This window comes from Bubalus bubalis, chromosome 5 (assembly GCF_019923935.1).
Source record: "Bubalus bubalis isolate 160015118507 breed Murrah chromosome 5, NDDB_SH_1, whole genome shotgun sequence".
Taxonomy (NCBI): Eukaryota; Metazoa; Chordata; class Mammalia; order Artiodactyla; family Bovidae; genus Bubalus; species Bubalus bubalis.
This window is the reverse complement of record NC_059161.1, coordinates 113,057,146-113,084,541: the sequence shown is the minus strand read 5'-3', so window position 1 is coordinate 113,084,541 and position 27,396 is coordinate 113,057,146. Positions and strand designations below refer to the sequence as shown.

The 27,396-nt window shown below is 38.8% G+C and overlaps 2 protein-coding genes across 7 annotated transcripts in view; both read left to right on the top strand.

Moving 5' to 3' along the window:
• The window catches only part of ARHGAP32 (Rho GTPase activating protein 32), a 209,800-nt gene that overhangs the window by 155,214 nt on the left and 27,190 nt on the right, over positions 1-27,396 (top strand). For 5 of the 6 annotated variants that reach the window (XM_025286409.3, XM_044943564.2, XM_025286410.3 and 2 more), the window contains one exon: positions 21,461-21,610. In XM_025286409.3, coding sequence (XP_025142194.3) covers positions 21,461-21,610 — 150 coding nt within the window. Of the gene's footprint in view, positions 1-8,233; positions 9,031-21,460; positions 21,611-27,396 lie in introns of those variants that run through there. The other variant, XM_006072388.4, reaches the window with a different exon arrangement.
• Positions 21,617-24,841, top strand: LOC123333796 (N-acetyllactosaminide alpha-1,3-galactosyltransferase-like). Its single transcript, XM_045165829.1, has one exon. It carries the CDS (start codon positions 23,574-23,576, stop codon positions 24,753-24,755), a length of 1,182 nt encoding a protein of 393 aa, XP_045021764.1. The 5' UTR covers positions 21,617-23,573; the 3' UTR covers positions 24,756-24,841.

Sequence of the window (27,396 nt, the reverse complement as noted above, 5' to 3'; positions counted from 1 at the left end):
TGCCCCAAGCTTTAAGTTAGGAGTTGTGTTGAAATTGACAACTGATTCTAAATCGATTCTAAAATTTGTATGGAAATGCAGAGCCCAAAATACCTAAGACAATGTGGAAGAACAAAATTAGTGGAAACTTTATATTATAGACATCAAGACTTACTATTAAAGCTTCACTGATTAAGATACTGAGGTTGATACAAGGATAGACAAATAGAATGGCGGTAAAGAGCAGAGTCCAGGAACAAACGTGTACATATATTAATAGGTCCTTGATTTATTCACTGTAGGAGCATTGTGAAAAGGACAGTCATTTCAGTAAATGGTGCTAGCTCTTGAAAATTAAAGATCTGTATGTGAAAGGTAAAACAACAAAACTCCTAGAAGAGAATACAGTGGAATATCTTCATGGGCTATTTTCATGATCTTGAAGTGAAGAAGTGAAGTGAAGTGAAGTTGTTCAGTCATGTCCAACTCTTTGCAATCCCATGGACTGTAGCCTGTCAGGCTCCTCCATCCATGGGATTTTCCAGGCAAGAATACTGGAGTGGGTTGCCATTTCCTTCTCCATCATGATCTTGGTTATACATAAAGCAGTAATCCTAACTGAAAAGCTTAATTATTAAACTTAAAGTTCAGAAAGTAAATTGTAATATACTATTAAGATAGTGAAAAGGGCAAATCACAAAGTGATAAAGATATTTGCAGCACACTTATCTGACCAAGGTCACATAACCAAAGTATGTAAAGAATCAGAAAAGGAGAGATAAACTGATTTTTTTTAATTGCATGAAAACTTGAACAACAGATATCAAAATGCTGAATAAGCACACCACAAGTTGTTCCACATCATGAGTCTTTCAGTTCAGTTCAGTTCAGTTCAGTTGCTCAGTCGTGTCCGACTCTTTGCAACCCCATGAATCGCAGCACGCCAGGCCTCCCTGTCCATCACCAACTCCCGGAGTTCACTCAGACTCACGTCCATTGAGTCAGTGATACCATCTAGCCATCTCATCCTCTGTCATCCCCTTCTCCTTCTGCCCCCAGTCCCTCCCAGCATCAGAGTCTTTTCCAATGAGTCAACTCTTCACATGAGGTGGCCAAAGTACTGGAGTTTCAGCTTTAGCATCATTCCTTCCAAAGAAATCCTAGGGCTGATCTCCTTCAGAATGGACTGGTTGGATCTCCTTGCAGTCCAAGGGACTCTCTCAAGAGTCTTCTTCAACACCACAGTTCAAAAGCATCAATTCTTCGGCGCTCAGCTTTCTTCACATGCAAGTAAAAACTTTATTAACTCATGAAAACACATTCACCAGAATGCTTAAAATTTAAGAGTAGCAATACCCAAAGTTGGCAAGGGTGTAAATCAATGCGAATTCCCATGTACTGCAGGGTAGCGTGATGTAGGACAAGCAGCATTTGGCACTGCCTACTGAGTTGTACACGTATATACCTTGTGGCCCAGCAGCTCCACTCTTAGGTGTATATGTAGTATGTTCATAGCAACCTTATTCCTAATGTCAAAAAACTAAAGAATTTCAAAGGTATATCCACAGTGGGATAGGTAAATAAAGGCGTGTTCATTCAGTGGATTCCTCCAGTGAAAATGAAATGAGTCATGGCTATGTGCAACGACATGGATGAGTCCCACACAAATATTGAGGCAAAGAAGCCTGATTTACCTACATACTTACACTGTATAATCCCATATATGTAAGGAGAGAGTTCAGAGTCATAGAGTTCGGGGCTGTTGTGTGGTGATAAACTTTAGGCAGTGGTACTTCTGGAGAGGAGAGTGAGCAGGTGGGTAGGAGGGAGGATCTGGAAGTGCTGGTCATGCTCTGTTGGCCCAGGTGGTGATTATACAGAAGCGTGATGACATAGAGCATCTTTTCGTGTGCTTATTGGAGAAATGTCTATTCAAGTCCTTTGTCGATTTTTAATTGGTTACTTCATGTTTTTTAAATATACCTCCCATCTAGGTAAATCCTCCTTACGGTATTGCTTTAATACACAAAGGTTGAAAATCACATTCTCAAAATAGATGTTATACTTCTGTACTGTGAAGTACTCTGCAGCCCTCAAAAGAATGAAGTAGAAGCATATATGCTCACCCAGGGTTTTTTTTTTTTTTCTGTGATGTGTTGTTAAATGAAAGAGCAAATCACAGAGCAGTATAGTTCTATTGCAAACTCACAGAGGATCAGGAGGATGCATCCCTCACTGGAGAGGCGCATGAGAGTGCAAATATAGCAACAGACATTTCTTTTTTTTCCATTTGCTTCTGTACTATTTAACTCCTTTACACTGATCATATATTACTCTTTATAGACTATAATCTCCCCTTCACTCCACCCTGTCCAAATAGGTAATTTCTAAGTCTTAATGCAGCCACCCCATAAATAGGTATTTTGTGAAAGCAGATTTAATGCAGATGTTTTATTTAGTTTATATACCTATGTGAAAGGCAGGACAGAGAGGTGAGAGCACGGGCTGCAGCCTTGGGTCTTAATCCCTGTGCCATGTTTTACTGTCCCTGTGCATGTCATTTGGCTTCTCTGATTTTTAATTTCCTCATCTAGGAATTGAGCCAAGATTCATTTGAAGATTAGATGTAAAGCATTTAAAGCCCCCTGGATACTTAATCACTATCAGCTGTTATTATTTTATCAATTTATGGTTATCTACTATGTTATATCATTTAAATTCAGGAGTGTCTAAAATTAGGTCTATTTAGTTTATGTAGAAAACTTATTTAATGTGTTATTTGTTGGTATAAATTTATATGTAAATATTTCACAGTATAACTGTAACAAACAAATTACAGTTGCTTTCATGGGCCCATGGTGTGGAAGGCAGCTTCTTTGGATGGTCACTTGAATAGAGTTTGCATCATAAATTTTTTTGTTAGCAGACATAGAAGGAGCTGAGGTTTTCATTTTGGGGAAAAACAGTGATCAAATGTAATGCTAATGAAATCCTTACATTCATTTAAGAAGTAGTATATAAAGCAACAGCCTGAATTTGTAGAGTAATTTTGAAATTAAAAAGTCCTTGTATTCTTTTAGAAAACTGGCCCTTCAGAATCTTGTTTTTGTTGTTGCTGTTATTTTATTTGCAATTCTGCCTAATTATAGTTTTTTCCCTTTATGGTCATTTGTTTGCTTCTGGACTGTTTGTTTTCTTCCTCTGAGTGTGCAGCACTTCGCTCTTCTGTAACCATGCTTCCTCACTTGTCACTTCAGCGTGAGGCAACCACTCTATAGCAAGTGAAAAGGTTCTGGTTTTTACTTCACCCCACGTGGAACATTGTATTGAATATTCTTCCCATTGAACACGTGCTTACTTTATCGCTCTGGAGGCAGATGTCTTAAGAATCAGATATTAAAATCAGTGCCCTAGGAGGCATTGCTGTAAGATTTAAAGGAGTTCCAAAATGCTAGAATGCCCAGGTATTTTTCTCTCCAAATACATAGATACATCAAGATAATACTTTTCTCACTCTCAGGGAAAAACAGAGAATTCAAAACACCACATGTTTGTAGTTGCCTTAGACTTTTCGAATATTATATTTTTATTAAATTGGACCTTGAACCGATACAGCCTTGCAGGATACTAAGTATGCGGAATGTATTTTTGTTCCCCACACACCCCTTTTTAACTAACAGAGCAACTCAGAAAGACTTCCATGGTGTGCCCGAGGTTTCACAGCTGGCCTGGAGGAGTCTTCTGACCTCTCCTGGTAATCACTGCCCACACCTAGTAGCCCTGGCCTTGCACCAGGTGGATTAAACTCATTTGCGATTATTAAACTAAAAAACCAGAATTTTCCCACCACAGAACACTGAATAGAGGTAAAGTTTATTGTTTCATCTCCCAGAACAAATTATTTATTTAATATCTTTTGGTTTTATTACAACAAGAGAAAATAAAAATGTATTTCTGGAAATGAACAGAACAGTAATTAGGGCAAAAGATGTGTTAAAGGGGAAATGAAGATGAGTGCTTATCAGAACCTACTTCATTAGCTAGTTTTTTTTCAGCCATCATTCTTTCTAAGCCTCTCTAATTAATTAAAAAATATCTTTCAATTGCTCCTCACTGCACATAAGACATACCTCCAGACTTGACTCTGCTGTGTCACTTTCAGCCAACCTCCTCCTCTGTTCTCTGGTTCTGCTCTTTCTCCCTGTGCTCACTAGGCTCTGCTTTGGTGTCCTCCGAACATACCATGTGATTATGTAGCTTTCCCTCTGCTCCTGCTGCCCCTATAGTCAAAATGCCCTCCTTCCCACTCCCCCCGAGTTGATATTTTCCTTGTATTTAGACTCAGGCCATAATCTTCTTGTGCATGAAAGCTCCACTGACCAGCTCTCCCTGGCCCATCTCTCCCTGACCAGCTCTCCCTGCCCATTATCCCCAGGCCTGCGTCCTGTTTGCCCCCGTGTCAGATCTAATAGCAGCTGTTTCCCTTGCTCACTAAGTTGCCATCTCCTCATTGGTGACGAATGTGTCTCATTCATCCTTGTCTCCCCCACAGGGTATGTGCACACCGGATGCACAATTAATGCCTGTGGAATTAGTCTATCTTAATGTTTACTACTAAAATAAAACTTCAGAATACAACCTTTATAACGTGTAATCCCTGACTTTAGAAAACCCCGGTGATTTCCCTTTGTGCCAGAATTATATACTGAATCTTTAGCCTGGAATTTAAGATGCTCCATAAAATACTGGAACATTTATGTTTGTAACCTGTTTTTCCCATTTCTCATCTCTACTCAGCATCAATAATATGTTTCCTTATTCTCTGCTTGGTTGTACTTTGGGTTCCCCCGCTTCTATGCCTGTGGTCTCTCTTCTGTGTGAGATGACTTACTCTGTTCTTCACAGAGGCTCCTTGGGCCCCTGCTTCACAAACTTGAATGTACATTCAACCTGCCTGGGAGAGAGAGTTAGATCATGTAGATCATGATTCACTAGGGTGGGGCCTGATGTTCTGTATGTTTAAGAAGCTCCCAGGTAATTCCATAATACTGGTCCTAAGACTATGTTTTGAATAACAAAGGCCTACAGCCTACAGTAGCTGTTCCTTGTGTCACTCATTTGGAAACAGAGTTTGGTAATAAGTTAGCTTATTTTGAATTTTATACTTCACTTTTTGTGTGTCTTTTTTCTTAACCCAGAATTGCTTCTGGATAGATAGTCTATTGTATATTAATTTGCATCCTTTATACATAGCATTTGTTTTAAAACAGCTGATCAATAATTATGAATAAGCATGATTTCTACTACTAGTATCAAAGATGTTTCTTAAACTCCCATTTAGGCCTTAGCCAGTGCTTGGGGTAGGTTCAGTCTAATCCTTGCCATATATAAAGCAACTTTTCCATTTCTGATCATTTCCAGTATTCATTCATTCAGTGATCAAACATTTACTGAGTGCATACCGAGTACTAGGGCTAAAATAGTGGACACAACAAACAAAAATATTGTCATTTTGCTGTTTGTATTCAAGTTGATGAGAGGGAAAGAAAAAGGCAAATATATTAAACATACACTAAGGTAGGTAAGTGCTGTAGAGAAAAATGAAGCCTAGAAGTGAGGTTAGAAAGTACTGGGATGTGGTTCCTGTGGGGCTGTAATTTCAGAGGAGGAGAGTGGAGTGGTCAGGGAGGGGTTTATTAGAAAGTAATGTGAAAGTGAAAGTCGCTCATTTGTTTTTTGTGACTCCATGGATAGTCCCTGGAATTCTCCAGGCCAGAATACTGGAGCCTTTCCCTTCTCCGGGGGATCTTCCCAACCCAGGGATCAAACGAGGTCTCTCACGTCACAGGCAGATTCTTTACCAGCTGAGCCACAAGGAGAAACCCAAGAATACTGGAGTAGTTAGCCTATCCCTTCTCTAGGGGATCTTCTTGACCAAGTAATTGAACTGGGGTCTCCTGCATTGCAGGCAGATTCTTTACCAACTGAGCTATCAGGGAAGCCCCATTAGAAGGTAACTTTGGGAGCCAAGACCTAAAGGAGTTGAGGAGTAGGGATAAGCACTTACTTGTGGGAAGAGCTTTCCAGAGAGGAAACTGCAAGTGTAAGGACACTGAGCAGCATGTGTCCGGGCTTGTTAAAGACTCAGCAGGAAGGCCGGTTTGACTAGAGCAGTGAGTGAAGACGTGGGTGAGGTCTGGAGGTGGAAGGGCATCAGATTCTCCTTGGGGCTTGGGTGCCACTGTGTGGATCTGGACTTTCGTTTAAAGCTAGATGGGAAGACGTGAGAAGGTTTTGAGCAGAGAAAATTCTATCATAAAAATTACCCAAATTATTCAGACCCTTGACAGTTTGTCTGTAAATTCTACCAGTTTCATGGCCAAAAACACACCCAGAATCAGATCACATTTCACTCCATTGACAGCGACCCTCCTGATAGAATGACTAGAAAGTAGCCTTTGCCTTCTCAGGGAATTCTCTTGTTGCCCCCACTAGCCACATAGACCCATCTTAGATCTTCACAGGATAACCTCCATTTTGTAAAATGCAAGAAGAAAATAACAGGTGACCTCTCCATCAGCAGTCATTGAAAGACAGAGCATGATGCTTTTTAGTGAGCCACATTTTAAACTTTGTATTTTAGAATAATTATAGTCTCAGACAAAGTTACCAAAATAGTACAGAGAGGTCCCATATAGTCAAAGCCCAACTTCTCCCAGTTGTCACACCTCACATATCTATACTGTACATCATCAAAGCCAGGAAACGACACTGTCACCATGCAGTGAAACAGATTACAGACTTCAGTCCACTTTCACCGAGGTTTGCACACACTCATATTCTTAGCTGTATTTTCACATGGCAGAAAGTGCAGCCTGTGAGTTTCAGGTGAGGGTTATTTTGTCATTCTCCTGCACTCAGGAGAGCTACCGTCTAATTTATTTATCCCACCTGTGCTCGTATGTTGGGGAGCACGAGGGGCTCTTGAGTTGCACTGAGTGTCGCCCAGATGGCTTCTCTACAGCATGGGCTCCCCGTCACCCTGCCCCCTTTTCCCTTTCCCCTTCCTCTTCCTGTTGGGCCCCTACCCTTGTGTGTTCAGTGCTGAGGGAGGGAGCGGGGAGGAGGGGTGGCTGCGCCTTTTCCACCATGAATGAACTCTTGGGAGCTTCATTTCCTATTCATCAAAATCCATAAGTCCACAGCTGTTCCAATGAAAAAAAATCCACATGTTTTGTTCCTGTCGTGCTCTGGATTTCTCTGTGGTCTCTCATATTGTGAAATCACATCAATTCATTGTTTTTCTTATTGTGGCCTACCATTTATCAACACTCCTTTATTCAGAACTGTGACCAGAGAGGAAAGAATGATAAATACTCCCCAGGCATCTTGAATTCAGCAATTCCTGCTTGTGTGACCTTGGCTTCCTCATCTCTAAGACGGGAATAGTGTTCAATCAACTTCATAGTGTTGTAATGAAGACTGTCTATAAATTATTTAGAATCTTTCTGGCAAATGAAACATCATTTTGTTTACTAGGAACAAGTGTCTGAACATGATTTATATTGGTATTGGTGAAAAGTCATGTAGAACAGAAAATATTAATTTAATATTAATATTTTAATATCTTCCAATCCATTTATTTTTTCATATCTAATTGGGTTAACAGTACAGTACACGGAGAAGGCAATGGCACCCCACTCCAGTACTCTTGCTTGGAAAATCCCATGGACGGAAGAGCCTGGTAGGCTGCAATCCATGGGGTCGCTAAGAGTCCGACACAACTGAGCGACTTCACTTTCACTTTTCGCTTTCATGCGTTGGAGAAGGAAATGACAGCCCACTCCAGTGTTCTTGCCTGGAGAATCCCAGGGACAGGGGAGCCTGGTGGGCTGCCGTCTCTGGGGTCGCACAGAGTTGGACACGACTGAAGTGACTTAGCATACCCCTGGAGAAGGAAATGGCAACCCGCTCCAGTACTCTTGCCTGGAAAATCCCATGGACTGAGAAGCCTGGTAGGCTACAGTCCATGGGGTCGCAAAGAGTTGGACACGACTGACGACTGAGCGATTTCACTTTCACTGCTATTTAGTATAAATATTGAATCTTTTCAATACTTATATAAGTAGAGCTACAATTTTAACATTTGGCAGTGCATAAAGGAGGAGGTCATAATCAGAAACATTTAATAATGGATTTTTTTTTTGTATTGAAGTATAGTTGATCATGTGCAATTCTTATTTTTTAATTCTGAAAAAAACTTTTCATGTTTTAAAACTTTTCATTTGCATATTAAAAAATTGTGTATTCCAGTCTCAGAATTTTTCATGCAAAGGCAGTACATTGATAATTATACATTGATAATTTTTTTGTCTGAGTAGAAAGCAATCACGACTCATTATCAGCAAAGATATTCAGAGTTATGTTCTCCCAGCCTGTCACTGCCAGTTTAATGATTCAGCCTTTTGTAGATAGTACTTCCTGCTAGATCAGTTTTTTTTTTTTTATTTTAATTGGGTGTAAATACCATCATTTTTATAGAATACATTGTCTCCCATATGGATAGCAAATATAAACAACCGAATAGTCAGTGACTTTTTAAAAAGTTAAAGTATTAATTATCAGTTTAGTCCTAGTGTTTTCTGAGCAGATTTGTACCTGTGTGAAGTGGGTGGGTGGAGTTATCCTGGTGAAGCCTGTTCTGCAAGTGTAGTTGGGCTGCGGCGTCTCTGCTGTGTTGGAAAGCAGGACATGCAAAGAAGAGGTTTAAGCTCCTGCAGGCAGAGCTCTCCCGTGCACACAAACCACTTTGCTTGACTAAAGACCAGAAACCGGGGCTAAGGAAACTGCTGGGAGCAGAGCTGGAAGCTCCGCGTGCTGGGAAGGTCTGACTGGGAGTCACCCTGCGGTGGTGGTTAAGTCGGAGCCGGTGTGACTGTCATTCATTCTGCACGGAATGCAGAGCCACGGCGTCCTGTCGAGCCTACTGCCGGGTGCAGCCATTTGGAATAATTTTAATTGTTGATCCTAAAACCTGTGCCACAGCGAGAGGTAAGGACATCTCAGTCAGTTATTCAAGTGTTTGACAAATATTTCACTGAGACTATTTTTTATATTGCATTTGGGCACGTATTTCCTTGGCTGCTTTTAGGTGACTGGCTAATTATTTAACTAGCCACAAATGGAATGACTGAGCTTTAACTTTTGGCATGGTTGTAGAGAGGTGATCATTTTTTGAAGTAGATTTAACTATGTAGGTATTATCTCTTACTTTCCTAGGTTCAGGAAATACTTACTTTAAAATTTCAGATCAGCTTGTTTCTTAATGCTTTCCATACCTCAGGTTAATGTACAAAAGTTTGCATGTTAAAAGAACATACCTGTTTCATAAGCAGCAAATATATGTCATATTAAATTTTTTTTTTCCTGCTGGGTAAATAACATCTCAGTTATTGACAGATAGAAAATAGGCAGCACTGATTTACTGTAAAGAATTTGGTAGTCTGTATAGACTGTTCAAATTAGCACAAGGAAGTAATCCTTCTGCCCGTTTATCTTCAGATATTTTTTTCCTCATTGGCATTAGTAAGGACAGCTATCTCTATCCATGATATATTTGCATTAATTCTTTTTTCCCTCTTGCACAGACTTTCTTACCATCAGGGTAGTACTCCATATTTATATGGTGCTTCTTCAGATCTTGGTTATAAATGCTTTTCATTAAGATAACATGGAGACCACAGTTTTCTCTGAATCACAGACTAGCCCTGTTAAGAAATTGAACATTTTTCTTTGCTACTACTGTTTAAATAATATTGATATTTTGATTTTCAAAACCACAAATGGAGAAAGCTCAGAATTTAGAGCTCCTTTTCACTGTCAACTTTTAAAGAAGCACCAGTTGCTCATATGATAATGGTTTGCAACTGTAACTTCTTTTTTAGCATATTGTGTAGTACTATATGATATTCAAGATGAGAGAGCAGAAATGTAAAGTCTCTTAGGTTAAGTTTGCACATAAGACAATTATACAAGCAGAAACTAGAAAATGGCCCTGTGTTTGTGTGCACCTTTCCTTAGTGACCTCAGCCCTGAATTCAGGAGGTAAGACCAGATATGATCAAGCCTGGTTTGTAAAGCCGACTCAGGTTGTGGTTAGCCCTGTACCTCGGAGGATTCTACAAGTCTTCAAAGAAATTGCAGTGGAGAAACAACTCCTGTTTATTGACACATGCAGAGTTAAATGGTTGGCATTTGTAATTTCATATGAGCATTGTAGTAACCCTGAGTGATGCTGCTGCTGCTGCTAAGTTGCTTCAGTCACGTCTGACTCTGTGCAGCCAGCCCATAGATGGCAGCCCACCAGGCTTCCCCATCCCTGGGATTCTCCAGGCAAGAACACTGGAGTGGGTTGCCATTTCCTTCTCCAATGCATGAAAGTGAAAAGTGAAAGTGAAGCTGCTCAGTCGTGTCCGACATGCAGCGATCCCATGGACTGCAGCCAACCAGGCTCCTCCATCCATGGATTTTCCAGGCAAGAGTACTGGAGTGGGTTGCCATTGCCTTCTCTGACCCTGAGTGATAGATATTGTTATTGCCATTCTCACTGTGTGTTTGAGGGAACTGGACTTAAATAGGTCATTTGCTCAAGACCTTGCATGTGGTAAGTGATTAGAGAGTAGATTCCAGCCCTCAGGTCTATCTGACTCCAAGGTCCAAGTTCTTATTTCCCAGGCCAAAAGTTAGATCTTCCGTAAAGCAGGCTTCTGAGCCATCTGCCTTTAAATAGAGTTCTCCTTTTCTGTTCTTTCTTCTTCAGTTATGGGATGTTTCTGCTCCAGCTCCTGCAGAAGGAAAAGATGGGAAGGGAAGGGGGAAATTATCTACACAAACAAAACCCACCCCGATCATATCAGTGTTCCACACCAAACTTCATAGTTTAATAAAGTGCACAGGGTTTTTTGACATCAAAGTGAATATGATTACATTTTAATCTAATAAAAAAAATAATTTCAAGAAAACAATTTTCACACTGTTAAGATTAAGGTTCAACATGTTCATATTTCTAGAACTTCAGCAATAGAATTTAAATTAATTTTTATTGGAGTATCATTGCTTTACAGTGTTGTGTTAGTTTCTACTGCAAAGTAAATCAGCTGTATGTATGTCCCCCTTTTCTTGGATTTCCTTCCCATTTAGTTTTTTTATAGTTCTCTTACTTTTGATGTTACTGAATTCCTAAGAATCTGTGCTTATTCCAGTCTTAATTTATAAGACAGATATATAAATCAGTGTTCTCCTAAAATAGTACTAGTTTTTAAGCTTCATATCAAGTAGTACTAGTTCACCTGGGAAAAATGAGAGCCCAGATTATTTAAAAATCCTCAGCAGAGATGCTTCTACAGTCTTTTTATTATAACCCATTCTAGTATTAGAATCCTTTAGTGTCAGGAATTTATATCCACCTCATGTTTCCTCCCACTCTCCTCTGCTAAAATGCAAATCTTTTTGTTCTGTATTTAGAAATGAAATTAGTCAAGAGGCTTTTATATAATAACTGAGGTGGTAAAGCTACCGAGATAAAAAAAAAATTTTTACTTTGTTTTTGTACAGAGTTGAAGAACAAAACCAATCACATTTATTGTTTTAATTTGTAATTTAAAATTTAAAAATAAAAGTCAGTACCAGTTTAGCAAGAAAAATGTAAAATTTACTTATATTACCCTAAAATTACATAAGCTAAATTTGAGCCTTCTTTCATGTTTGTTACTAAAATTTGTAAGTCCCAGAAAAGTAAACGTATGATGTGAATAATAAGACTGTCCTGATCATACCCTAATGCCCATTTTCCCAAGGAAATGGTGATTTTTGAAGCTCTTATCATAGTATGCCCTTCGTGGTTTATCTGTCACTGTTTATGTCCTGCCCTGGGAAGAGCAGCAGTATGAAGTTGCTTTGGTTTCATTCTTAACTCTGAGAAAGAGATATTTTTATTCAAACACCCAAGTATTTTAGTGGAACACAGGCATGCTGTTCCATGTAAGAGTTGTATTGGATATTCTGAAGAAGCAGTTTGTTGCCAGTTTTCTGCTTCTTTTTCCTAATGAACTGTTCTTACCTCCTCTATGTCTGAACAGCTCTTCTTTAAAATTTACTACAGATTTATTTTCTAGATCTGTTAGTTTCACCCATTTGCACTCCTGTCTGTTATGCCTTTTGAAATGCCTCCTCTTCTGCTATTTCAGAGAAATAAATGCATTTCAGAGAAATGCCTCTTCTCTGCTATGAGTAAATGGAAACCTGTTTGACTTAGGTAACTGTTGGTAGCTTCCGCTCGCGGTGTGTGCACACATGCTCAGTTGCTCAGTTGTGTCCGACTCTTTGCGACCTTTGGGACTCTAGCCCGCCAGAATTCTCCAGGCAAGAATACTGGAGTGGGCTGCCATTTCCTCCTCCAGGGGATCTTCCTGACCCAGGGATCTCTTGTGTCTCCTGCATTGACAGACAGGTTCTTTACCATGGCGCCACCTGGGAAGCCCCATTAGTAGCTTTCCAGGTTTTCAAACAAGAGCCATTACTGTCAGAGCTATTTTATATTCAGTATTGCATGCACAGGACATTTCTCAAATACCTGGTTTCCTCCTTTGAGGTTGGAATGTACAGATGCCAGAACCCTTCCCGCGGCCACATTCCAGGCCTCATCCCGGCCTGGACTGGTCCCCGGTGTTACCCCCGCAGCTGTCACACACAGCAGTCTGAGAACTGTGTTTTTTCTCTTATTTCCAAAATTGTTTATGATTCTGTACTTTCTCATTCCATAATAACTTCAACAGTATGTTAAGATTTAATACTCAAATTTATCTACACATTTTCTTGGACATCTGCTTTGGGATGGATGGAGGCCAGTGAATCCCAAGGCTGAAATTGCTTTATTCTTGCTTTAAAAACTAGCAGGAAACTCAGTAGTTCCTAGAGAGACAGCAAATATTTTACATTTTGAATATCAACCTGATAGAATATATTTTCAGAAATTCAGGATATTTAGAAAATATTCACTTTTTTTCTCTTACTATAGTGAATTCCTGAAACTTAGTTCAAAAATTAATCTTTATAAAATATATGGCACTTTTTCTAGTACAAAGAGTATTATAAATGGCCATTGTAGTGTTCACCAGGGACTTGCTAACAGATCAGAGAAACAGTATATCATATGGCATGATCAACAACTGGGAATGTTTTTAACAATTAAAGACTGTATGCTTGTGCTTCAAGTTCTGGAAATAGTTAAAAGTATGTTGTATAAATGATGTATGTAAGGACTCCTTATTTCTAAATTTTCATGGAGAAAAATAAAATAATTAAAGCAATTCAACTTTAAAAAACTAAACTTAATATACTGTGCTTGAAATAATAACATTTAACAATGGTCTTCCTATTTTAAATTTTTATAGCAGCCTTTTCCAAGATAATTTAGAAAGCTGAATGTATTTTGTTATATAGCTGTCCAGTGGAATTTTAAATTATGTCCTTTTTTCCTCCTGATAAATTTTCCTAAAGCAAAGACATTTCCCACAGACTCTAGAGCTTTCTCTGCTTTTCTAACTTTATACTTTCTCAGAGTGTTTCTTGATTCCTCAAGTATTTCCATTGAAATCTAGAATTCATAAATCGCCTAAACTTCTCATGCTTGATATTATTAAACTGAGATCTAAACTAGCTACTTACCTTGTCTCAAAGTTTGCAGCAATTTATCGGCCAAATCAGGACTTAAACTACATCTCTGCATTCCTGGTCCAGTATGCTTCCACTTGCTCTTGCCTGCCCAATAATAGGCATGTTTGGATGGGCAGCCTTCATTGGACCATTTTATTATTGAAAGTTGAAAGTTTAGTCGCTTAGTCATGTCCGACTCTTTGCAGTGCCACGGACTGTAGGCTACCAGGCTCCTCTGTCCATGGGATTTTCTTTTTTTTTTTTTTTTTTAATTTTATTTTATTTTTAAACTTTACATAATTGTATTAGTTTTGTCCATGGGATTTTCCAGGCAAGAGTACTAGAGTGGGTTGCCATTTCCTTCTCCAGAGGATCTCCCCAACTCAGGGATCGAAGCCGGGTCTCCTACATTGTAGGCAGACACTTTACCTTCTGAGCCACCAGGGAAGTCCTTGTTTTATTATTAGAAAGACCTAAAAGCTTTCAGTTTCTGAACTATTGGTTTAGTATGGTTTCTAAATCTTCAAATAGGATTGCTAACATTTTATCCTTGGTGAATATTTTTACCACGTACAAAAGCTATATATTTAGATATTATAGAATAGCACCAAATAAACTAAAGAAAAGGAATTGAATTATGAGATTAGGTCATCTTAATAATTAGAGCTGGATACAGGAAAGATATTAAGGTATAGAAAGAAAAGGTATGAAGTATCATTATTCTGATAACCTTATTATATTTAAGTTATTATTTTGAATGTAATGGGAGATGAATTAGATTTTATTTAGCATACCTCATCTGACAGATAGAAAATTTGAATGATCAGATACTGGTTTGTATTTGAATTTAAATCATTTAGAATGTGAGGCTAACTGAAACTGAATTTAAATTAGCTCGTGTAAAGCACTGAAGCATAGTAGACCCTCAGTACATGTTAACTATTCTGTAATGTTATGATATTACTCTAATTTCTGAGTTTTCCTTCAGGTTTCATTGGAGATTAGGTTTAGGGTTCAGTTTGTCTTTTTCTTTCTCTTGCCTTTGTAGGACTGGGAACAGGCCAGTGAGATGGCAGGTCTAACAAGACCAGAAAATGTACAGAGATAAAAATAGAATCAGTGACAGAATTTCTTAGATGCGTCCTTATTCCATCACATGAAAACCTACTTTGAGTTTGGTTTGCAAGAAACTCTCAGAGGGTATTTTTTGTAAGACAAAAAGATACAACATTTTCAGTCATTGGATTAAAGAAGTTCTTTTATATCATTATTCATCTCTTTATTGATATTAAAGCTCTTCTATATTATGAAAAAAGAAAAGTTAGAAGAGGTTCTATACCTCAGGTACTGGAAAAAGTGTTTTTTTTTTTTAGTTCAGTTTATTTAATATTTGAGTCACATATAATCTAGCTCATCCAGAATTTTTTCTTTAAAAGCTTGTCAAATTATTACTCTAGTGAATCAGTTTAATTTCCAAGTCCATTTATTTTCAAATAAAAACTTTTTTGGTTTAGTGTAAAATTAATTGATATACTCAAAGCTATAAACTAAGTAAGAATTATGTCATATTTTTTCCAGCATGAGTGCTGACTTAACTGGTTCAAAAGTTATGTTTCTGAGTTGCCCACAGATCCTTTCAGGACATATGACAGTGTATGCTAAAAATAAGTTGATTTTGACAACTCTTCCCAATATCCCTTTTAATAAATTTGAAAATACTAAGTAGCATAGCTCACCTCAGCTATTTAAGACTGTCAGTGGAAAGATATGGCATGTTTCTTTGCTTCTATTTAAGACATTAGCAACCTAATACAGTTTTTTTTTTATTTTTAGAATTCTTTATGTACACTTGTACCCTGTAGAATTCTTTTATGTTTGAGTTTTTTATTGAAAGCCACTGCTGATATGTTTACAGGATTCCTATGTTTATTACAGTTTCTAAGGGAGAATTTTGCCTCAGCTTAAGGCTTTAGTTTTTGATATTGCCACTTGCCTCTCCAGTCTGATGTACTCATTTACATCCCTGCAACAGATGCGAGGCAAGCAGGAGCACAGGAGGTTTATCACATGAGTATAAAAGCAAAACTTTAAAAGTACCTACAGTTGTCCCCAGTGGCTCGGTAATAAAGAGTCTGCCTTCAATGCAGGAGATGTGGCAGGAACCTCGGGTTCAATCCCTGGGTTGGAAAGATCCCCTGGAGAAGGGCATGGCAACCCACTCCAGTATTCTTGCCTGGAGAATCCTATGGACAGAGGAACCTGGTGGGCTATAGTCCATAGGGGTCACAAAGAGTCTGACATGACTGAAGCGACTTAACACAAGCAGGATGGTTGTCACATTCAAAACTTAAAAATTGAGCACATGTATACCTGTGGCGGATTCATTTTGATATATGGCAAAACCAATAGAATATTGTAAAGTTAAAAAATAAAATAAAATATAAAAAAAAACTTAAAAATTAAACAAGGCAAACTAAATGATTATCTTCATAGATACAGAGAAATCATTTGATAAAAGTCAATACTTGTTCATTTTATATATTTTGACAATTAAAAATAGGGAGTTTTTAAAAAATCTGTTTAATGTTTCTATCCAAAAACCCAAGAAAATTTTATTCTTAATGGTGAGATATAAGCAATCTATTTAGATCAAGAACAAGATCATCGTTTATTCAAGGTTCAGAAAAATTAAACAAAAAGAAATAAGTGGAAAGGAAGAAATAAATCTGTGTTACTTACAGATGATTGTCTACAAATCCAGCACGGTTGCTGAATGAAAGATAGATTAATACAATGACAACAGCAGCACCTAAATTTAAAATTTTTTTTTGTTCAGCAGAAAACAAAAAAAACCTTTATATTTAATTCTCAAAACAATCCTGTTAGGTACTTACTATTTTTAATGTTTTCATAGAAGAGGAAAATGAAGGTCTGAGAATTGGGTACCTTGTCTACAGTCATACAGCTGGAAGCTGCAGAGACGTGGTTGGAACCCTAGTAATCTGACACACCCTGATACATGTGTTTCTGTTTTGTCATTGCTGTTCAGTCACTCGGTTGTATCTGACTCTTTGTCACTCCATGGACTGCAGTATGCCAGGCTTCCCTGTCCTTCACCATCTCCCGGAGTGTGCTCTAACTCATGTCCACTGAGTCGGTGATGCCATCCAACTATCTCGTCCAGTAATCAGTTATTAGATTTTTTTCTTTTTTGCATTTCCCAGGTGGTGCTAGTGGTAAAGAACCCACCTTCCAACGCAGGAGACTTAAGAGATGCGGGTTTGATCCCCTGGAGAAGGGCATGGCAACCCACTCCAGTATTCTTGCCTGGAGAATCGCAGGGACGGCGGAGCCTGGTGGGCTGCTGTCTATGGGGTCGCACAGAGTCGGACACGACTGAAGCGACTTAGCAGCAGCAGCAGCAGCAAACATACAAAAAAGTTTGAAATCATTTTAAAAACCTTTAAAAAGTGAAAAAGTTTGGGAAATAAAAGGTTTAAAAGAAATAGGACTGTATGTTTATGACCTCAGATAAGGAAAGAGATTTTAAAGAAACCATACACAAAGACGTGATTAGAAATTTATACAGTACAAGCCAAAGACTGGGAAACATATTCTTGACAAAAAGTAACTGACAGGGGATTTATTTCCAGATTGTATAAAGATCTCTTGCCCATCAGTAAGAGAAAGACAGCCAGATAGTGAAATGGGCCAAGAATGTAAACGGTTATTTCACTGATGAGGAAGACTGAATGACTAGTGGACATGGAACAGTGCCTAACCTTATTAGTAAGCACAGAAATGCACTTTCAAGTGGAATATAATGTGTCATACTGATGAGATTAACAAAAATGAAAATGTCTGCTAGAACTGAATAGAACAAAGAAATGAAGAGTGAAAAATGTAAGTATGTCCTATGGGAATATTATGTTGGTAAATTGTTCTAGAGAATATTTTAGCAAAGCTGAAACATGGTTGAAAAGTAACATGCTGTACAGTCCAGTCATCCTCCTCAGCAGGAGTGCCAGAGACATTCTCTCAGAATTATGCATCCCACCTCTAACTTTGTCTGCTTGGCCATCTGAACTCATTACAAATCTTAGAACTTGGGGCATATAAGCAAATAAACCTAATGCAGAGCCCCTTATCTGGCACAAATCATCTTCCTTTAATTTCCTGAGAAATTCCTTCAAGCTCAGACTTCTCTCCCATCGGTCTAGAAGATTCCTGAGACCCAATTCAGAGAACTCTGATTTAAGTGAAATATTATGAGAAAAGAAGATTTTTTAGGATTTGCTGGAGAAATACTGTACTTGTGTAGTTAAAAACATCTGGTGCCCCGCCTCTCTGTGTCAAGGTTTCCTGAGCCCCTATGAGCTGATTGTCGGTATCATAAGCTTTACCTTGGAGATACTAAAATAAATACTGCAAAACTTTTAACTACTGGAAGGACTGGTTGGGTTGGGTTTGTGTCGTCTTGAAAGAAGACTGCAGTGTGAAATCATGTCTAAATGATATGGAAGAAGATAGCCTGTGGCACATGCTGCATTTTAACTCTTAACTAGGGAATGGTGGCTCAAGATGGTAAAGAATCTGCCTACAGTGCAGGAGAGCCAGGTTCTATCCCTGGGGAAGGGAATGGCAACTCACTCCAGTATTCTTGCCTGGAGAATACCGTGGACAGGAGCCTGGCAGGCTACAGTCTGTGGGGTCACAAAGAGTCAGACACGACTAAGCAACTCACACTTTGACATTTACAGGGAATTTGAACAGATGGTGGTGTGATTTGCTTTTGTTTTTTATTTTTTATGCATTTTTTCTGTGGAAATGTCATTGTTTATGCAATGTGGGAGACCTGGGTTCGATCCCTGGGTCAGGAAGATGCCCTGGAGAAAGGATCAGCTACCCACTGCAGTATTCTTGCCTGAAGAATCCCATGGACAGAGGAGCCTGGTGGGCTACAGTCCATGGGGTTGCAAAAATCAGACCCAACTGAGCAGCTAACACTTTCACTTTCACTTACTAGTTTGTTATAAGAAAATGGGTGGGGGCAGTGCAGTATTCAAAAGAAACTTCTTTTAGCCATTTTATTATCTAAGAAATGGGAAGGAAATATAAAGTGAAGAAAAAATTAATGTGAAGAGACATTTATATTTGGAAGTGTTTATTAGATCTTAACACAGACCACCTGATTTTTAATCTTGATTCCATGACCTTAGACATGTTACTAAACACTCTATGCCTGAGTTTCTTCCTCTAAAAGGGGGGTAATAGTGTTTTCCTTATAAGGTCTTGTGAGAAACGAATGGTTAATAAATATAAATTCTTACGCAGTTGCTGGCATGTAACTAAACATAAAATAAATGCCGGCTATATCTGTATTATTATTTGTTCAGTATATTAATAATAATATAACCAAATAATAATATCGGTATTAATATTTATTTGTACTCCTCTCCTCAGTGAGCGCCAACAGCAAGGAGCTGGCCTCACCTGTTCCCCACCGTACTCTCAGGGCTGAGAACAGTTCCTGAGATGTAGTAGGCATTCACGTGCTTGTTGCTAAATGAATACAAGTTAAAATTAAGTTCCCATCCCTTTGAAACATTCCTGGAAATCTGAGACTAAAAGAATTCTTTCTCATATACATCGTATGCAGTTGTCAGAGTCAACAGATATTTTCACCAAATTCACCATCAAAATACAAACGCCTAGTTTTTAACATGTATCTTGGATATTCTGGCCAATTATTAAAATCTGGAAAAGAAATCAGAAATTATTCCTTTCAGAAACAGAATGGAATTACTGAATTTGCTCTGACACAATTACATATCCATGAAATCCGAAAGGATCAACTAAAATCCGTCTTAAATTGTAGAGATTTTAGAAAATGATCAGATTTGAGCCATACATAAAGAAATCATTTTCTAATATACCTACTATTTTAGTAACTACGATCAATGAAGAAAACTGTTATTCTACAGAAGCAGCAAACAGTATCCCTAACAAGAAGTATGTGGAGTGTGTCCTTTCATAAACAGAATTAGAAAACTTTGCTGCAAGATTTAAAACTTTAGAAACATTATGACAGGCCCTATTTCCAGGTAGAAATACTGAATATAACAAATTAAAATTCTTCCAAATATATAATGTTATGGTACTGTAATGCAAATTTGCTTGTTTTTATGTGTTAATCTTATACAGAAATGGTTTGATGGCCACACTTTAAGAACAAAGATTCATAACAGTCTACTAGGCACTGGGGAGAATAAAACACATACAAGTTCAGTAACTTTTAGTATACTAATATGATACATGTAACATCTTCTAAGTTACCCCAGTGTGCTACAAATGTCTCATTAGCAGATAAGAGAGCATATCATTTAATTTTATAGCAAGAATCTCAGATACAAGTAAGGCTGTAATTTCCCCAGAGTGTCACACAGCATGTTAATGATGGCATCAAAATTATACTGATGATTTTGGGTAAACTTTAAGGGGTTGGTATAGAAAAAATAAATTTCCTCTTTAATCTATGTACAAGGGTGACAACCTTGTCCCAGTTTGCTCAGGACTTTCCTGATTTTAGCACTGAAAATTTCATGTCCCAGGGAACCCTCTCAGTTACAGGCAAGCCAGTTACAGTTGATCACCTTTGTACAGTTCATAGAAAAGATGCTTAAGTCTGGAAGTAGTGTTTCGCATAAAATGTAAAGAAAATGTTTAATCTGGTCCGAGTAACCCATCTAGTGGTCCATTTGGGCCACAAGTTAATCTCAGTGCACAGAATTCCCACAGGAGGATTCATCAGTTCATGGGCTTTAGGATTTGGGTTCGCTCAAGAAACTAGTGGGGTTCAGTAAGACCTGTAATCATCTGCTGACCGAGCAGGAGGATTGGGGCCATGTGGCTTAGTCTTCTATCCTGCAGCTAATCTCTGAGCTTACAGTAATTTGTTGTATGTTGACTTCCAGAATAATTTCCCCTGCAGGATGCACTTCTCAGCAAAAATCATTTTTCTAAGTATTTGTTTTTTTTTTTTCAGATCTTTCACTGTTGTCTTTCTAACATATTTAAGTCAGTGGAAATATCTTACTGTATACAATTTGCTTATCTCTTTGATCTACAAAGGCCGTTAAGGTGATGTAGTATGTGATAAATGAATGTTAATAAAGATCTAATGCTTTTTTATGGGTGTGTGTGTCGTACTTAACATAGCCTTTAGTTTGATAATTGTGTGCTATTTCATAATGGGATTGTCCTCTTTATAAAATGAGAAAGAGAGAGTTGTTTCAAGTTTTATTTTCCAGATTATAAATGCCATGAAAATTTCTAACACTAAATAAAATACTTTAGAAATTAACTAGAAATGCAGTTTTCTTATATTTCTACTATGTTAAGTCTTACTTATCATGAAGATCTCTAAAAGCAATATATTAGAGTAAAACTCAAGTCTGAGTTATAATCCTGTAGCATGCTTAGGTAGCATTGGGAAGTTGGCTGGTTTACCATGCTTAACTTAAAAGTCATGAATTATAATACTTCAGTTTGCACACAGTTTCATCAAATAAGACCACAGGCTGGTGAGAAGAACATGAAAAACCATGCTTTTATTTATAAACCAACTCTTTCTTCAACTTCTGCTAAAATTTCCTACAGAATATATGGTATACTTGTAATAGATTATCTTGTAGTTATTCTGTTGAGATCTGCACTTCATTTCCTCTCGCTACAACTCAGGTATTTTCTCTTTATTATTGTTTTTTAGTATCTAAAAAGCACGGCAAGCTCATTACTTTTTTACGCACATTCATGAAGTCTCGTCCAACAAAACAGAAATTGAAGCAGCGTGGAATCTTGAAAGAAAGAGTGTTTGGCTGTGACCTGGGGGAGCACCTTCTGAATTCTGGTTTTGAAGGTAAACATGAAATTTATAATCTCATAATTTCAGTATCTAACCTCTCCCTTTTGATCTCCTATAATCAGTTAGATACGGCAAGCAGCACCTGTTCCATTTGAGTTCAGCAGCACATACTGAATGCTCTCAGGTACTCGCCTGACTTCGGGGTAACTGAGAATCATGAGGGGTCTAGGCATGCACTTTGGCATTAGAGATGCTTGTGATCTGTTCAGAAAGATGAAGACATTCTCACCAAGGGTACAGTAGCTCTGCTGGTTTGCATTATTTTCATGTCTCTCCAGATAACTTCCTCCCTTTTCCTTCTCGCAGTTTATTCTGAAATGTTAATTTCTTTTTTAGAAAAAAGTCATACTTTTGAGATCATGTATTACCAAGACCAGCCTCCCAACTTTTATAGCTAAAAATTTAAATTCCTTTCTCTATAAATTAAATTCTTATTCAAGAATTCAGTGCTTGGAAGAATGGATGGAGGGGCTGAATGGATAGAAAGAAAGGAAAAATGGAGTTTTTCTTTGATTTTTTTGAAAAATAGCACTTTTCTCTACCATCTCTTTTAGATGCTAGAATATTAAGGAAGTCCTTAACTGTAATTTTGATAAGTACCAGAAATAGGTGATTTGTGAAATTCTGAATCTTGATGGGAAACACCCATTATATGCTTTTTAAGAAGACCACTAGTGAAAGTTAGTGTAAATATCAATAAATATCAAGTTCAAATTAAGGCCTTACTCATTGCCTAAAGAATACCAATATACTTATAATATGGATTTAATACAAACTATACCATGTTTCTTGCAGGAGAAGACACAGTATTACCTTAAATAGGTGTTAGTCCCAAACTAATATCAACTTATGGCAGTTATTGAAAATTAAAGAAAAAACAGACAAACCAAAACCCTGAGGATTATTTTTGCAACTAGTCAAAACGCACATGGAATAATAAGCCAATGAGAAGATCACAGAACATCATGGGGAGGGAAATCAGGGATGGGAGACATCTAACTTTACCAATTTTAAAACAGTATTCAAAACTAGAATGTTACTGGTGTAGAGGATGAGATACAACTGATGAATGAAATAGCCCGGAATGTTTAGAAGTAGTTGTTCTAGATATGAATCCATGCTGATAAAGTGTTTTTAAAAAACCAGCTCATGGGGAGGAGTTCATTATAAATACATACAGAAACATGAAATAGCAATTTTGAAAAGCTTAATTCTTGCTTTATGACCCTAAAAGTTTCAAATGTGTGAAAGGGTTAACTATTTTTAACTCATAAAAGTGTTAATACAAAATGATTTTGTTTTGAGATCAATGAGGGAAAAAACCATGAATGAAGAGGTGATTCCAAACAAGTAGCCTCCACATAGAGCAAGTCCCCTACATACGAAGAAGTTCTATTCTGAGAGCACATTCCTAAATTGAGTTTGTCTGTTAATCCAACAAAGTTACGTAGGTATCCAACTAACACGGTCGGCTATGTAGTACTGTACTGTAGTAGGTTTATAGTACTTTTCACACAAGTAATGCATTTGAAAAAACAAGAAAGAAAACATTTTTAGGGGCGGGACCCGCTCTGCACAAACACCGCGGGCCGGGCCGAGCTGGGAGCGTGCAGCCCGCTGCCCAACGCCCGCCGGCTCCCTCGCGCCCCTGCCCGCCGCCCCGGAGGAGCGCCCGGCGGCCGGCCGACGGGAGCGCAGGCGGCACACCCCGCCCCGGCACGCCCCGCGGGGCTCGGGAGGAGGCAGCGCGCTTACTGTTCCGGCAGCCGAGGACGCCGCCGGGGAGCCGAGGCGCCGGCCAGCCCCCAGCGCGCCCAGCTTCTGCGGATCAGAAATCAGAACGCTGCACCTTCGCTTCCTCCCAGCCCTGCCTCCTTCTGCAGAACGGAGCTCAATAGAACTTGGTACTTTTGCCTTTTACTCTGGGAGGAGAGAAGCAGACGATGAGGAGAAAATAATGAATGTCAAAGGAAAAGTGATTCTGTCAATGCTGGTTGTCTCAACTGTCATTGTTGTGTTTTGGGAATATATCCACAGCCCAGAAGGCTCTTTGTTCTGGATAAATCCATCAAGAAACCCAGAAGTTGGTGGCAGCAGCATTCAGAAGGGCTGGTGGCTTCCGAGATGGTTTAACAATGGTTACCATGAAGAAGATGGAGACATAGACGAAGAAAAGGAACAAAGAAAGGAAAACGAAAGCAAGCTTAAGCTATCGGACTGGTTCAACCCATTTAAACGCCCCAAGGTTGTGACCATGACGAACTGGAAGGCACCTGTGGTGTGGGAAGGCACTTACAACAGAGCCGTCTTAGACGGTTATTATGCCAAGCAGAAAATTACCGTCGGAAGAAACATTGAGCATTACTTGGAGGAGTTCTTAAGGTCTGCTAATAAGCACTTCATGGTTGGCCACCCAGTCATCTTTTATATCATGGTGGATGATGTCTCCAGGATGCCTTTGATAGAGTTGGGTCCTCTGCGCTCCTTCAAGGTGTTTAAGATCAAGCCTGAGAAGAGGTGGCAGGACATCAGCATGATGCGTATGAAGACCATCAGGGAGCACATTGTGGTCCACATCCAGCATGAGGTTGACTTCCTTTCCTGCATGGATGTGGACCAGGTCTTCCAAGACAAGTTTGCGGTGGACACCCTGGGAGAGTCGGTGGCCCAGCTACAAGCCTGGTGGTACAAGGCAGATCCCAATGACTTCACCTACGAGAGGCGGAAGGAGTCTGCAGCATACATTCCCTTCGGTGAAAGGGATTTTTATTACCACGCAGCCATTTTTGGGGGAACACCCACTCAGGTCCTTAACATCACCCAGGAATGCTTCAAAGGAATCCTCAAGGACAAGAAAAATGACATAGAAGCCCAATGGCATGATGAAAGCCATCTAAACAAGTATTTCCTTCTCAAGAAACCTACTAAAATCTTATCCCCAGAATACTGCTGGGATTATCACATAGGCCTACCTGCGGATATTAAGCTTGTCAAGATGTCTTGGCAGACAAAAGAGTATAATGTGGTTAGAAATAATGTCTGCCTTTGTGCCAGTACATTTCTGAATTTGAGAAAGTATTATTCTGGCTACTTCCTCAGAAAAGTAACACTTAATTTTAACTTAAAAAAAAAATACTAACAAAAGACCAACACAGCAAATACATATTATTTCTCCTTGTAACTTTGAGCCTTGTAATACAGGAGAATGAACCTGTGGTAATCAGATGTAAATTCCCAGTGATTTCTTACCTATTTCCGGTTGTGGGGGCAGGGAATGGATACACCATCAGTTGAACCAAAAAAAAGAAATTGTCATAGACAAAGAAAAAGCCAGAAACATTCTACATGTGCCAATTGACTTACTGGAGAGAAGTACGCAAAGGGAAGTGTTTGGCAACAAGAAAATGATTGTGAGGGGCTGTCCTCTTAATTTCTGTGTCTTCCTGTCTCTGCTGGGTCTGAAGCAACACAGAGTTGCTTTTGCAGCTGGAGAACTCTTAGTAGGACACAGTCTACCTTGGTGATCCTCAAATGGATCAATTTCCTTTCTTATCAGGATATTGGCTTCTGTGCCAAGACTAGTCAAGATTCCCAATGCATATGGTGAAGATGTTGGGAGTCACAGGCAATCTGAGTGAGTCAGTGGGTGCTCAGCACATAAAGAAAACAAAGCCTCCAAGTAAGTTGGCCATGAAATAAGCAAAGAGAGAGTTGAAAGACAGGGAGCTGATCCCTGGGGGGCATTGCCTTCTAAGGGGCACAGGGCATGTGGTTGGCACATAAATACAGCACGGATCCAGGCAGTGTGGGTGGATTATGACAGCTGTCATAATCTCAACCATTATGACAGCCAGAGCAGTGTTGTCTTATAAGATGCTTCTTGTTTTGGCCAAGTCATATTCAGTATGCCGGACTCTGGAACTTGAGTCTTCAGATCCTTGGCCAGACGAAGTGGATGGTGTCCGAGGAAACCAAAACCTTCAGGGGACTGAAGAGAATTGCCAGGGGTTACATTTCCCAGACCTGGGCTTCATGACAGTCAGTTGTCAGCAAGTCCTGCCACCATCTGCCCTAACCCTCAGCCCATCAAGCCCCACGTTGCAGGGCTGACATCAAGGAACCTCTCGTTTCCCCTTCCCCCATCTGCACTACTGAAGTACAACAACCAGATGTGTTTAATAAAATGGTTAGTTGATATTATGTCAAAAGTAGAGGGGATGGTGATGGGAGATTCAGTCCTTGTGACTGAACACCTTACCATTCAATTCCTTTCTCTAAGAGAAGCTATGAAATTGTATATATTATTTAAAGTTAAGCAAGTCAGTGTAAAGGGAGAAAGGCAGCAACATTTACATATGCAGGCATGTTTATATTTTGCTCGTGTTCCAGTTTATGTCATTGCTTTTCATTTTCAAGCGATTGGCTTAAAGAGCCACCTCACTGGCTTGATGCTCAGCACTGTGGGCTTCTTCGATAAAATGAAACCTCCGTTTTCTCTACTGTTTTACTGTGCCTCCTACTCTTCCGTTCTTGCCAAATTTTTTTACAACCCAGTAAAACAAAAGAAAACCAACAAAAATCCTGAAGAAGTGGGCTTGTAAAAGAAAAGGGAGATCAAAGGTCAGTTAGGACTCTTGCTTCTGTATAATTCAAGTTTTGGGGGATCCATTCTGGACTAGGGAGAGTTCATGGTTTAAGTCTGAAAGCAAAGAAATAACGTTTCTTCAAAGATCAGAGAAAAGGAATGAAGTTTCCTTTTGAAGGGATCTTATTTTTTTTTTAATTCACTTAAATTTAAAATCCAAATGGACAAACTCAAAAATCAATAGTTCAATGTTAAAAAACTAAAATAAAATTCCTGATTTACAATTAAATAAATTATTTTCTCAAAAAAAAAAAAAAAAAGAAAACATTTTTAAGCTTACAGTACAGTACCTTGAACAGTACAATACTGCAGTACAACAGCTGGAGCTCCCTAGTGGTACCAGCTGCATCACCGCTGCTTTGGCGCTTGCTTCCAGACAGCCTGGGCTTGAGAGAAAGATGCTGCTGTTCTACTGTACTCTGTGTAGTGCTGTGCAGTGAGGTACAGGAAAGCACAGCCGCTTGCAGAGGATGCAGGCACCTGACGGTATGCCAGACACGTGAACTAACGTGTGTTTGGACGTGTGAATGCACATTCACATCTTTGAAAGTTCACAACTTGAAAGTTCAAATGTAGGGAACTTACTACAAATGTAAAGGGAAGGTGCCACAGACTGGGAAAGTCCTTTTTTCTTGGGTATGATGAAATTGTGCTCCTAATATAGTAAATGAAAATGTCATTCAGGTTTGTGAGAAAATTAAGCCCCTGGGTAGAAGAATAGAAAAAAGCTATAAACATATAATTTTGACAAGGAACTAAATAATAAACAAAACATGCAAAAAGAAAAAAAGTCTCTATGCTTATTTGCAATCATGGAAATGTATCTAAGCAATTTTGAGACACCATTTTATATAAGTAAACACTACTGATATAACAAAGCTGCTTTACTAAATTATGATATCCAGTACCATTAAAAACAGCAGAGATTTTTACCAGCAGGTGAAAAATGTTGGTTACGGGTAGCTCTGGGAATTACTGCCTTTTTGAAAAGCATTTTGGCACTCCAGAGCAAGAGACCTTACAGTATTCCTTTCTTGTAGCAGTTCTCTCTCAGGGTTATCCTAAGGCTATAATCCAACAAAAATAAAAATGTTCATTATAGTATTATGTATGAAAGCCAAAAAATTGAATACTC